This window comes from Pogona vitticeps, chromosome 4 (assembly GCF_051106095.1).
Source record: "Pogona vitticeps strain Pit_001003342236 chromosome 4, PviZW2.1, whole genome shotgun sequence".
NCBI lineage: Eukaryota > Metazoa > Chordata > Lepidosauria > Squamata > Agamidae > Pogona > Pogona vitticeps.
Genome location: NC_135786.1, coordinates 73,505,462 through 73,519,462, shown reverse-complemented (window position 1 = coordinate 73,519,462; position 14,001 = coordinate 73,505,462). Strand labels below are relative to the sequence as shown.

At 41.1% G+C, this 14,001-nt stretch overlaps 1 protein-coding gene across 1 annotated transcript in view; it reads right to left on the bottom strand.

The window, feature by feature from the left end:
- Positions 1–8,561: 8,561 nt before the first annotated feature.
- HOOK1 (hook microtubule tethering protein 1) overlaps positions 8,562–14,001 on the bottom strand; it is a 44,624-nt gene continuing 39,184 nt past the window's right edge. The window contains exon 22 of the mRNA XM_020789871.3: positions 8,562–12,982. Within this exon, the coding sequence (XP_020645530.2) occupies positions 12,812–12,982 (171 nt within the window). The 3' untranslated portion in view covers positions 8,562–12,811. The remainder of the gene's footprint in view (positions 12,983–14,001) is intronic.

Sequence of the window (14,001 nt, the reverse complement as noted above, 5' to 3'; positions counted from 1 at the left end):
ACTATTAATGTCTAAACTGCTGGCAACAAAAGTGTGTGTGTGTGTGTGTTTTCCCTCCTCTGACCTGTCTTGTCACTTCAGAGCGTATTACTTCCATGGATGGGTGTCAAGAGAAATATGACTCAAGAGAGATATGCCTTCCTCCCATCATCAGCATCATATGTGTCCTTTAAACCCAGCTTTTAAAACTGCGAACAAGAGGACCTTGGGAGCCTTGGCTTGCCTTCTCAGAGAATGCCTGCCACAGGAATGGCCTGAACCAAATATCAGTTGCCGTGTTCTCATAAAATCAAAAGCAGGCCCAGCAGTAAGCAGGAAATGGGTTCCCACAGGGAAATAGGATATCATCACAGTAGCAGATGCAAAACCTCATGGAGAACATGTTCCCACCACTATGATTGTCTGGCAACAAACATTTCAGAATGCCAACAATCCATCAATGTGTGTAATTTAAATTTAAGAAAAGCAATGTGCCGAAGGTTGGTTTGTGTGGCTACTTCTTCCATATGTATGTTTACAAGGAATGGGGCTTTTGAGTTAACCAGAATGGGGACAGAGGAAAAAGATGCTCTACTTTTCATTCTTGGGTTCTTTTTGTGGATTTCCAAAACAGATTATCTTGAACCAGGAGAATTCAGGTAAAGAAAAGAGAGCAGCAGGAGAATTTCATTTTGTATGTATGTTTCCCTCTTTTGTTCAGTTTCCTTCACCTGGAGAGAGAGAGAGAGAGAGAGAGAGAGAGAGAGAGAGAGAAGCATTGACATGGAATAGAAACAACTCCAACATTCTCCAGCAGGCCACTGTATTTCCACTGTATGCATGTATGTGTTTGTGCTTTGTGGAAAACTTTGGAACACTGTCCCTTTTCCCTAGTGCCATGTAACACTTTAAACAGCCCACGGGGTTTACAATGAGCCATAAAAGGAGAGCTGGGGATCTAGCAGAGGGTGGAATGAATGGAAGCAGGGCTGTGGGCTGTGGCACAGATCAGACCACAACAGATTGAGGGGTCAGTGTGGACACTGGCATGGAAACAAACTGCATTCTCCATGTGATCGCCTAATCTGGATGGAATGCATTAAATAGGCTGCAAATCAAGCTGCAGAAGTCAAGCTGCGAATTCGGCTTGCCAGAGTAGTTGCAGCTTTGCTCAGAAAAGAATCCAGGCCCAAAACAACGCAAAGGAAATGGGTGCAAAAAGAGACAGGAGAAGATCAAGAGAGGTTGTGTTACCTGAACTTTTATCCCTGAACTCCTCAGCAATGCAAGGAGCAGCCACAGTGATCCCATACTCTTCGGATAACAGATATCCCTCAGGCAGTGACACTTCCATTCCTCAGTGGGTACAGTTGAATTACTGCAAGATGCACAAATGGCACTCTCAGGCCATGAGAAATTTAACCCAAGAGGGATCAGCATCTGCATGAGGTTAAATTTCTCATGGCCCAAGAATGCCATCACTCATAAATAATGGCTGTAATTTCTAGTATTCCTAGAAACATAAAACTGACCCTCACAAACAAACCTGGATTGTGTTCATAACAATACATTGGGCTGGGGTCTTTTATTACTCTTTTCAATTAATTTGTTTTCATTGAAGACATTTTAATTGACTAATGTCAGATGGAGGCAGCTATTAAAACTTGGAGACATGTCTCGGTGTCCTCTTTCCAAGGCTGATCTTTACAGACCCATCCATAGTACTGCTGATTCTTGCAGTTTTGCTCATGTGATCAAAATTCTATCTTGCATTGTGCATGTATTGTTGCAGGGGGTTTTTGCTTAAAATTATCTTAGCTGTGTAAGAAAAATGCAGAGACTTACAGAGAAGAATTACTTTCATATATTCCTAAAGTAGACCACCCCTTTTCTGTCTCATCAGTTGATATAGTCTCAACTCACTTTGAGACATTGGTAAGAAAAAGAATAAAACAGTTTCCATTTACTCACAGCTATGAACAGATCAAAAACAATATAATGTAGAAAACAATGACTGTTTACAGTATCAGTGTCCAACAGACTCACTGCTGACTGCTTCCAACAAACTTCTGCAGACTACATTCTATCTGCACTAACTGCCAGGAGATCAAAAACAGGGGAAAGACATTTAAGAACAGAGGTGTGGCTCTTGTTGAAATCAAGAGGCAGAAAAGAACAATTGGTTACTACTGGATTCATTGACAGTCACTCCAGTCCAGAAAGGTCCCTACAAGTCAAATCTACTAAAGGCAGGATACAAGTTTGAAATAGCTCCAACATGTGTACATGTTGGAAGCTGCATGTCTGTGCTCTTGATGCTGCCCCATATTTCTTGGGGAACCCCTGCCTGCTGGAGAGTTCACATTTGCAAGTGATGTTGTGACTCTATGTAGACCTTGGATGGCAGTAAATGGCACAATGTTGAGTAGCTTTTACTTGCCCAAAGTAAGTTTCAAGGAAATGTCAAAGAAATATTTCCCCTCTTCCCTTAAGATGCCAAAACCTTAAGCCAAGTGTTCAAAATACTGACTTACATCACACCTTTAAGTTGTCACTGGTGAACAAAACTGTCCATATAGGTTTTCCCCATCTTGCAACATCCATTTTGGCTAAAGGACAGAAGAGAAGCCAAGGCAGGTGCAAATGTAATGAGGAATGGCTATAGAGCACTACATACTCAAGACGACTATACACTTACATTGGGGTGAGAATTCCCTCTTGTGGTTATCCTCTGTGTTCCAAGCTGAAACAAAAGTCACCTCAGTGGCTGTCCCACAGTTATGTGATTTCCTCTTCCTGGAGATTTCTGTATCTTCTGGAAGGATTTTTTTTTCCTTTGGGGTTCTTCTAGGTCAACTGGCTTTTGCAACATGGAAGGCATGGCTAAGTAATCAAACAAATACCAGAGTGGATCCAGGTTGGAGATTCTGCCTACATGAATCCACCTCCATTGTCAGAGCATGGTAGTGGATGGATGGATGGATGACTTCCAGAAATCAGGGGACACAACAACAACAACAACTATCTCCCTCCAACTTCTTCCTTTACTTGATAAAAGTTTAGCGGAATGCAGCAAAGCACTATTGTGGATCCAGTTCATTGAAGTGGATGTTTTAAATGTGTATTTTGGAGCAACCTCTTCTTACCCTTTAGGTATCTTGGGATTGTTGGGTAAATACAAGGATGCAAACTTTGAAACAAACAGTTGTTTCAAAGTCCTAGCAAATATAGTGCTGTTCTAGTTCTCCTACTTGTCTAGATAAGAAATAGATGTGACAAGTTGCACTGTACTTTGTCACTGGAAAGTGAGTGTTAAAAAGTGGTTCGCTTCCTGGTCTGTTGTGATCCTGTCATCAGTTTTGCTGTTTCTGTTGCCCCAGCTAGAACCTTTCAGAAAGGTACACTTTCTTCTCCTCTTCCAGGAGAGTGACCTTGTCTTGTAGAGCAATTGGCTAGGATGGAGATTTTCCTTTTCGTCACTGTGCCAATGCAGAAGTTCACCTTCCAGGCTCCAATGGATGTAACATTAAACCTTGACTGCAGAATGGAATTTGCAAGATAGAGTTTGATTTCTATCGCTCTTCATTAGGTAAACCTATACCTCATTTATCATTTCAACTATTATTTTTCTTACCATTATGTCTGATCACTACTTTAATGTAATCAATCATGAGGCATCTCTGCACAGCAAAAATACCTGGTGCTCCTCAGGTCTGAGGGAGGTAGACTGGTTCGCCTTCACATCCCTCCCACCCACCGCCACCCCTGGTAAGACTTGTTGGGGCCAGTAGTGTTGGTAAAGTCCCTTCCACTGACATGGGGGGGGGGCATATTTGAATCTCAAGATCAGAGGCAACCAGGAGACAACAGCAGTCCTATGGCAGAGACAGCCCATGAGATACACTGAGGCACCACAGAAAACCAGAACACTCTGTGCTTTGGGCTGCTATCATCATCATCATCTTAGAAATGCAGAGCTGGAAGGGATCCTATGGATCATCAAGTCCTGCCTCTATCAAGGAAACACAGTGGGGAATTAAACTCCACCACTGGGTCCCCATCCAGATGCTGAAACCACTGAGCTATCGAGCAGTTCTTGATCTCAGGGTTCCTCTCTGCCTTCATTCCAGGTAGTGAAAGAGCAGGGTCAATTTTCAAGGCATTCCCGCACCCAGAACCTTCTCATGTTTGTTAAGAGGTGAGCTTGATAGAAACAGACAAGTCCCAGCAGCCACATAGGAAGACTACATAACCAGAACAGAGAGCATTAATCCCTGTGGTAATGGCTCTCAGTCTCTTTCCCTCTTTCGAGCAGCTTAGGCAGGCAACTATGGCGCAGGTGGGGGTGACATATGAAACCACAGGTTGGAAGTTTCCAGGGCTAGCCCAAATCACCGCATGCCTTGGTGTCACGGTGGTGCTGGGTGACTAAGTGCTCCTTGCTGTTCTCCTCAGTGTACTATTTCAGCTATGAACCCTTGGGAAAGCATGGTGCCTTCAATTCTAGAGGACCAAGTGAACTTTGGAGTTCCTTCTGGCTCTACACTTCCATAAATTCTGTAACACCGCCTGTTTGGAAGGCCTTTTATTTTGATGTCTTCGCATGCTGCTCTGCCTGCTTGCTCACCTCTGCCAGTTATAGTACTGCTGTTGCCCAGTGACCACCCAGCTTCCCCATGCAGGACTTCAACTCTGAACATCACAATTGATAGTCTTGGATGTGGTCTTTCGTCCAGTGTTTCAGCTCTGAACCCAAGGGTGTGTGGAGCCGGCAGCGGAGAGCTTAAAGGAATCAAGCCTTGGGCCTGAATTGCTGAGTTACATTCTGAACCAAACCAGAGGGTCCTTGTGAAGCCTTAATTTTCATCCTGTAGCTGAATGATATTTTGCAAAAGTTGGATTACATTTTTGCCCTCCTCCAAAGAAAATTATTGAATATATTTTTAGAATTAATAATGTGACATTTTTCAGCATCACTCTCACACTTTGGATCATTGTGGCCTTCAAGGAAAATCAAAAGTTTTGTCTACAATTCCCAAGTATCATTAATGATGAGATTATGGGTTGATGGGAATTGATATCCAAAACAAGCTGAAGCATCCCAGTGGTCTTTTAAGTGGGGAAGGAAGTTAGACATTCTTGTTCCAAAAGATACATTCATACACATTTCTTTTTTTAAAACAAATTCCTGTTGAATATTTCTGTCAAGCAAACACACCATCAGTGTGGCTCATCGTAACAGGGATGACTCTTGTCTCTGCTCTTTCTTAGACACGCTAACAATACCCTCTTCTTTCGTAGAGTTTCTAGCTGGCTCATTTCCAATTGGCCGCTTTGAGGGTCTAGGGTAAAACCTTGTCCTTATTTCTTGCTGTAGCAACAGCAGGTGGGTGTGGCTCCCCCCTCACAGCAATCTGTTTTGATTTGCATCTAGTAGAGCTTTGACAATACTACCCTGCTCCTCTGGGAGACCTTGTCTCTGCAGGCGGCTCTGGCGTCCTTGTTTGCATTTCTGCTCACTGTTGACTACATTAAAATGGAAACAATCAAAGGATTTTCCTCCAGGGCCTCTGCTACTTCCTCTTCTGGGCCCTGGTTCCTTCGATATCAGGTGACCTTCTCTCCATTCACAAAAGATAAGGGTGGGAATACACACAGAGGGGGAGTGTGTGTGTCCCTATTTCTCTTTCTCACAGAGCCTTGGCATTACAGTGACTGAAGAAAGTCACTCCTGCATTCCCCACTTCCTATTTTTATGGTGATGGGCACATCCCTGTCAATACCACCGCCTGCCTTTGCTTCATCCTCCTCTTGCTCCAGGGAGGATGCCTCCCCCTCCCTTTCCTTTTTTGTCTTTAGAAATAATTTTTCTGTAGTTAAATAAGGGTGGCATTTGGTGTGATCTAAAACAGCCTGTCATTTGGGGCTTTTAGAACAGGATTTTGGGGCCCCTTAATGAACTGCTCCCTGCACTTTGCTTCCTCTCTAACTGGACTGTCCTTCAAGTGCATTGTGAAATTTACCCAAGTGATTAAAGGATTCTGCTTTTACTGTTCTCTTGCTTTTTAAATAGCTGCACATCTACACAATTCTGATGAAACATAATTGCACAAATGACTGTGAACATATATGATAAATATATAATATGCTTAAATGCTTTCTACCGTACATGGCTAGTACTGAAAGTTCTCTCTCTTGAGACGTCTATGAATCAGACAATCAAATGTACAAATGACTGAAATACTGATTATAGTGTGTGTAATAGTGGTTTAGGAATCTGACTGCGGAGCCAGAGACTGGCAGTTCAATTCCCCATATGCCTCCTGGGATAAGAGCCAGCCTGTGTGTCCTTGGGCAAGCTGCACAGTCCCAGGGCGACTCCAGAAGGGAATGGCAAACCACTTCTGAGTATTCTCTACCTGTAAAACCCTGAAAAGGTTCACCAGAGGTTGGAATTGACCGGATGGCACGTTATGATGATGATTTTCCTTCAGTCAAACTGTATGCTACAAATAAAACATAAGTAGAAGAGCATCACAGCAGGAGTTATTTTTTAATGTCACGCCGTTTGTAAATTGTGCTTTTTGTTTTGTGCTTGGACTTTGGGAATTAAACATGGACTTTGTTTACAACCATGATCTCTGAAAACATGAAACACCACCTGTTAAGTAGTGCTGTGATTTCGGCGCTAATCTTTAAGATATACTTTGACACCTTGTTCAATACAGAAACTGTACAGTCTAATAAATTCCCACGAGACAGAAGGAATGGTTTGCTGTCCACTGCAGATGAAGTGACCGAGCAGGTCAAACGAGCCAGCAGCAAGGCACTGGACAGTTCCTTTATACTGTCTTGCGAGGTTTCAGTGCACCAAGATGAGCAGCAGGGGTGCTACCTTACCATCTTGAGCAGATTCCTTGTGGGACCCTTGAATGTGTTCTACCTACAGAATCCTAGGGTTCTCCTGAACTCCAGCTGTGAAGCAAGCCTGACAGTCAGTTCTGGAGAACTTAAACCATTTCCTTTCCTTTCCTCCCCATCCTTTTGTTTTTGGAATTCTTATTTAATTATAAGAAAGGTACTGCCCACTTGTGGGTTTGAGATTCTGACTTATTCTTAATGATGAAAGTGGTCTCTTTCTTTTTTGGAATTGTCCGGAGACTGGGTAGGCAGCAGATCATATACAGCACATTAACTGGAAACGTTCTTATATCTTCTGATCAGATCTGGACTGATAAAATTTGGGAGAGCACAACCCAGTTGGAAGTTTGATTAGTAAATTCAGCAACTTTAAAGTTCTTTTTCTTTCTTAAAAAAAAGATGTTCTTCTATCTTGTTTCCACACCTATGAAGAAGCTCTTCAAGCTTCTGATCATATTCTAGCCAACCATAGATGCTTACCTTGGCTAGTATTTTGTTAGCAAACACAGAGCCTAAAGACAGATTGTCCTAATAGTGACATCATGAATTTCCACTTGTGCAAAGGGTTACACTCAGGACTCCGCTAGTACAAGTGGAAGGAAAAGAAGAACGAGAAGTGGAAATTAGTATTTTTGCCATGACTGCCTACCAAGAACCTTATTTTCTAAATATGAAATGATTTAAAATGTAACACAAACATATACACATCCAAATGCTTTGTAAAGTCTTTTTCTGTCAAGGTCTATAAGCCGGGGGGGGGGAGGCCTGGGGGCGACTGGTGGCAGCTACAGATGGTAGTAAGTGTGTTTGAAGATTGTAGTACTTGTTTGGGCAGTACCCAGGACCCCCCTTTCTTTCCACTCTCCGATCCTTCTCACCCATCAGGTTATTGAGAGAGACAAAGCAGTCTTGTCATGAGTCTGCCTAGTTCATCTGTCGAAAGATGTTCACATTAAGCAGAAGGCCATATGCAACTCTACAGCTACTTGTTGCCCAACCCAGCGATAAACTGATCCAAATTTAGCCATCTTATACTAAGGGCAGTCTGTCACTCTAACCACCACAGCACAGTAGCAGCTCACAGATAATCATAGAATCCTTATTCTATAGAATGATGAAGCTGGAAGTCCAACTTCCAACATTGAATACGACCTCCTGCTCAATGCAGAAACTGAGGACGAAGAACATCTGTCAGGTGGTTGTTCAAATTTCTCTTGAACGCCTCCAGTGCTGGAGCACTCGCTGGAGCTCTCGAGGTAACTGGTTCCACTGCAGCACTGCTAGATTACTGCAATATTACCCAATACCAATAAAAGTTATGTGTTTGAACAGTATTTTTAGTTCAGACATTTGGTTTATACCATTTAACTATTTTTTTTCGCAGTAGCGTGAATATAGCCCCTGTTTTACTAAATGTAATGGTTAAAAAAATACTTTACTGTTGTTTCACCAGCATCTAATCAGTACCCAGGCCTAACCTATACAGCTGCACTACTGCTGCAACTGCTCTGTGAGGTCATTTTCCTTATTAAATCATGCATTTTACAATTAGCTTTTAGGCTTAACCCTAGGCTCAAGCTGTTACGTATATGTATTGGAACTGACAATGCCATGCATCTAGTTGCTAGTTCAATACGTAAAAGAACCAAGGACAAGAGAACTAATTTCAAATGTTTTTATGTGAATATAAAAGAATATCTTGGAGAAAGAATAAACCCATGTTTACAAATTAGTGCAAATGCTTTTTTTATCACGTCTACACAGCCTACTACTTTATACAGACACAGACATGTATACATTGGAGATCAGACCCTGGCAAATCTAATGAAAAATATAAAGTTAGACTTATTGTTTGTCTTTATTAAAGGTCAATATTAGTATTGCTTATACTTATGCCATTCCAAGCAAATTGGTACCGGAGAAAAAACAGAATACTAAACTTTCATTAATTTCTATCAAAGTCATTAACCTTATTAACACTGAGCTCTAAAAGCAAATTTAAAAATGTTCATATTTTAAAATAAAATACCACATATTCCATAATTAGTCATAGTGTCAATTCATAAAGTTCTTATATCAACAAAGTACTTTTGAATTTAAAGAAAAGTCACAATGCTGTGAATACAGGGAACAATCTAAGTACCATTTAGATCCAATATTCCACATCAAGATAGGTAAATCATTATTCACATTAAAAAAAAAACAGATTTCAGAAGAAATTCAAGAATGATTCATCTTATTATAGTAATCTTCATTAGTTAAAAAAAAGAGGGCAAAACTTCTGAGTTCATTTGCTGGTGATCAAATACTTCAATGTTATTTGAACTGTATTATTAAAAGGAGGTAGTTCCAAATTTAAAAAAAAAAAAAAAACTAATGCAATAGCAACAAGTAGTCAACCACATGTTCAGTTGCCAATGATTACAAAAGAAAAAAAAAGGACAAAACAAATCCCCAAATAAAACACTAGATATCTAGGCGAGCATCTTGCTGTCCTGTTCTGCATTTTCTGAAGCCTGTGGAAAGAGGCGTCCAATATCTCCTTGTGCAAGCAAAACCCACACTGACAACAGTGCAGGTGAACCAGAGGTTATACGAGCTATGACTCACTTGGGCAGAGTGATGATCTGCTTGTGGTGCACAAGTACTGGATTTCCACTTTTACCATGTCCAGTATCACACAACGAGATGCTATGTATCCTGAGACATTTGTTGCAATACAGTAGGCAAGGAATCATGCACATACACTTGTCACCTGTCTATTTCTGCAGGATGAAAAAATTAGCTGGGGCTAGTTATGCCTCTACAGATTCATCCTATACTCACAACTGGCTGTACTTCAGCGCCGCACTGTTTTATTAATAATCTAATCAACACGTCTGAAAAATCTCACCCTCATGAATCTCTTCTGCTTTTAGGAAGACAGTGCTACAAAACAGAATGAATTATTTAACACCTTTTATTAAAGCTTTACATGACTGAAAATTACACATGGCAGCAAATGTGCTGCTGCTAAAAATAATGGCAGCTGGTCATCTAGTTCCTTCTGTTCTAAAGTTTTCCTCAGGTAAGAAGGGATGAGGTAAATCCTACTAGGAAGAGGAACTAAAAGCTTGGAACCAAACATGTTCAGTGACAGCATGCTTACTACTATATCTAATCTGGTTTGGTTAAAGTACTCAAACTTTCAAAAACTGACCCAGGATTTTTCATCTGGGTATATTTGTCTTCATCATTCTCTCAGCACAAGCAGGGAAAACCTACTGGAAAGAGTACTACAGTGGTGCCTCGCTTTACGAGGATAATCTATTCCAGCGAAATCACTGTACAGCAAAATCCTTGTTAAGCGAAATAAAAAATCCAATTGAAATGCATTGAAAACCCGTTCAATGCGTTCCAGTGGGCTGAAAAACTCACCGTCCAGCGATGATCCTCCATAGGGGCGGCCATTTTCGGTGCCTGTAAAGCGAGGAATCCGTCCAAAAACACACTGGAGAGCCATTTTACACAGCGGGCGGCCATTTTAAAGCTGCTGATCAGCTGTTTAAAAATGTCGTAATGCGAAGAATCGGTTCCCGAAGCAGGGAACCGATCGTTGCAAAGCGGCTTTTGCCTATTAAAACATTGTTTTGCAATCGCAAAAGAGTCATCGTATAGCGGTTTCGGCGTTTAATGAGGCAATCGTTAAGTGAGGCATCACAGTACTGGTAAACTAGTACTCCTATCCTCATCTCTTCAGTTTGGAGACACACAAAACTGACATAATTAGGCCTCAGTCCAGTGCAGGCTAGTTGATATCTCGTCCTCTTTAAGTCATGACTGTTTCCAGTTCTATTGCCCTCAACAGGACTTCATCACACTTAATTTTAGTGGGACCAAGGTGCTGGTGCTGACTTATCAGTACTAACAGAGACACAGACTTCTATTTGAATTCATCAAAGAAGTCTATTGTGCTTATGAATCCTGCTCTTTGAAGTTAAATGTATATTCATTGCAGTTAGAATCACACTTGCTTGCAATATATCAAAGTATTATAACATCATACTACAAAATCTGTATTGGCCATTTCTCCCTGCAATTGCAGACCAAGGAAAGAATTCAGCAAGCTAGCAAAAACTGAAACAGCAGAATAGAAAGGTCTTGAACCCCCAGAGGTAGTCAACAAACTTATGAAACCCTTAAAAAACAGAACTTGAAAGACTGGAGACTCTGAATGTAATGTGCCCAGGGAGCAATCTGAAATACTTTACACATGAGCAAGTCATACTGAATTCAGTAGGACTTGTAATAGAGTAAACATGTACCAGATTGCACTGTCCAGAAACTTTCCCAATAGTGTTACATTTTAAAAAACAATAATGAAGACTTACAGTTTTAAACCTCTACACAAAAGGATATAATACTGCAGTTTGCATGCACCAGATTTTTGGTCAGTTTTGATAAAATGGGACTGGGGGGAGGGGAACCTATAGATTCAGAATGGCAGACATCATGGTATTTTACACAGTAGATCACAACACTTTGGCCTGCTTCAGTCAAGAAAATGTATGGAGTTGACTCACCAAATCCCTACTAATTTAATGGGCCTAATCTAGCTGCCACTTACTATGTCAAGCAACAGAATTTCAGCCATTGTTACAAAAAACACAAAGCCTCACAACTCTACACTTTGTGGTGTGTAAATTATCTGCAATAAAAGTTTACCATTGCATCATCATATTTCATTTGCAAATATTTTAAAAAGGTAAATTCTATATAGTTCACTTTGGACGTGTGAAGTTCTATGTTTTTTTTAAGCACTAAGTCCACCGGGAAAGCATGCATTTTTCAGCCAATGAACATGCACTCACACTCAGTTTTTGTGTTTGGGATTATCATACCCTAACAGACTGAACAATATTGACCGTTGATTTGAAAGGGTGCTGTAGTGCCTTCTATCAGACAGAATGCAAAGATCTGTAATGTTCTTTCCTGCTTATTTTGTTCTCTATCACTATCTTCATTATATATGCATGTAAAAAGCATTTGAAAAGGCTTTAAAGAGCTGCTTAGTAGTTACTATGGGGCATCTTAGAACATTGTTAATCTGGAAGTACAAACACAAAACAGTAACCACCTTAAGTATAAACAGTAGAATCTTGTGGTCTTGGAAAGAATAAAATGTTCTATTTGGTGTAAGTTTTTGTGGCCTCCAGCTCACTTCTGCATTTATGCTAGATAAAATATTTCCATCTTCAAGGTTCCAAGAGACTCTAACTTTTGTGCTGCAGCAGACTAATAGGGCCACCCCCTACTATGTAAGTATTTTCATGCCATCAGGTGGCTAATTTTATGGCACAATCCAGTCCCTAGTCACAGTACGGTAAGATCCAGATACACCGTGCCTATAACATCTGCATGCAGCCTTCAAAGCAGCATGTGCCAGAGCTCTCCTTTCCCTGTGCTACTCCTGAACACATTGCATCTCGCCGTGAATGGGCCACATTATATATATAAATTTAAAGATAACCCTGGGGACAGAAAAGGAAAATACTTTGTTTGATGAGACACCAATAACAAAACTGACTCCCATTAAAATCAGTAATCACTGTTGATTGAAAACATTACATGAAATTTTGAATACAATCCCAATTTTGGTATTTTTACACAAAACACATAGTGAAGACAAATATAGATACTTGAGGAGTTGTGCTTATCAATATACACCTCAAATCCACTTCAAATCTAGGAAAAGTTATTAGCTCTGCATTGCTTCTTACAGATAGCTGACCAAATTAAATTTACCAGCCTATGGTTCTTGCAAGTAAAATATCTGATGCCCAGCATCACAATCTTATACCTTATCAGGGAGTTTAAAACAGACATAAAAAATAAGTTAAGGACACTTGAGTGCATGAATATCCCCTGCAGTTTAATCTGAGGTTGCAGGAGGTACTTTAACTGACAGATTTCTCCGTGTGTTGCTCACATGCCGTTGCTGTGCCAGGAAGGAGCGCGTAGGGTGCCCAGAGCCAGGATCTTTGTAGGCAGTGCTTGCACTTATAAGTCTGGATTCCATGCCTAGTTTATGAAATGCTAAACTCTGGAAAGATGTAAGAAAAGCTATGTCAGTCTATATGATCTCTTGAGTTAGAAATGTGCAATGATTGTCACAACCTCTAAAACACCAAATTATAAAACAGTTTCATACCAACTTTTGAAGAAAACCATATCATGTATAAAACATACCTAATGCCTGATATATGTTAAGTATAGGTAAAGGTAAAAGTTCCCCTTGACAATTTTTGTCCAGTCGTGTTCGACTCTAGGGGGCGGTGCTCATCCCCGTTTCCAAGCCACAGAGCCACCAGTGTTTGTCCGAAGACAATCCTCTGTGGTCACATGGCCAGTGTGACTTAGACACAGAATGCTGTTACCTTTCCATTGAGGTGGTCCCTATTTAATCTACTCGCATTTGCATGCTTTCGAACCGCTAGGTTGGCGGGAGCTGGGACAAGCAACGGGCGCTCACTCCATCACGTGGATTTGATCTTACAGCTGAAGATCTACAGACCTTACAGCACCGAGGTTTCTGCGGTTTAACCCGCAGCACCACCACGTCCCTATGTCAAGTATAGGACCTGAATTTAACAGAAAACAATATTTTCACAGTTCCCAAGATTTTCTCAGAAGTTGACTGAATTCAAGGGCAAATGTCTTGGTGTTGAGTTTAAATGCCAAACAACAGTTTGCATGCGTATTTGAAAAGAAAAGAAAGGACTCATCTAGATTTGTTCTCCTTAAATATCAGGTTCTGCACTGATGTCATCAGTATTTCCTCCCTATCCACACACCATTCTCCTGCTGTCCCCTTTTGCTTCCTTCCATTATTCTGCGCTCCTTTTCAAACCTAGGTAAAATACCAGTTATTGCTAAATGGACCAGCATTCCTGTGCTTCGGAGAGCCAAAGACCTTCTGCCTGCTACAGGTCACTGGGTGAGAGACAATGGGACTGTGGCTGGGCTGTTGCTGGCTGCCAGCTTTTCCCAAGGGAGCGGGCTCAGTCTCCTTCTGCTTTGCAGGACTGGGCCCTGCAACTCCTGGCTGCCCCACCCCCTCCT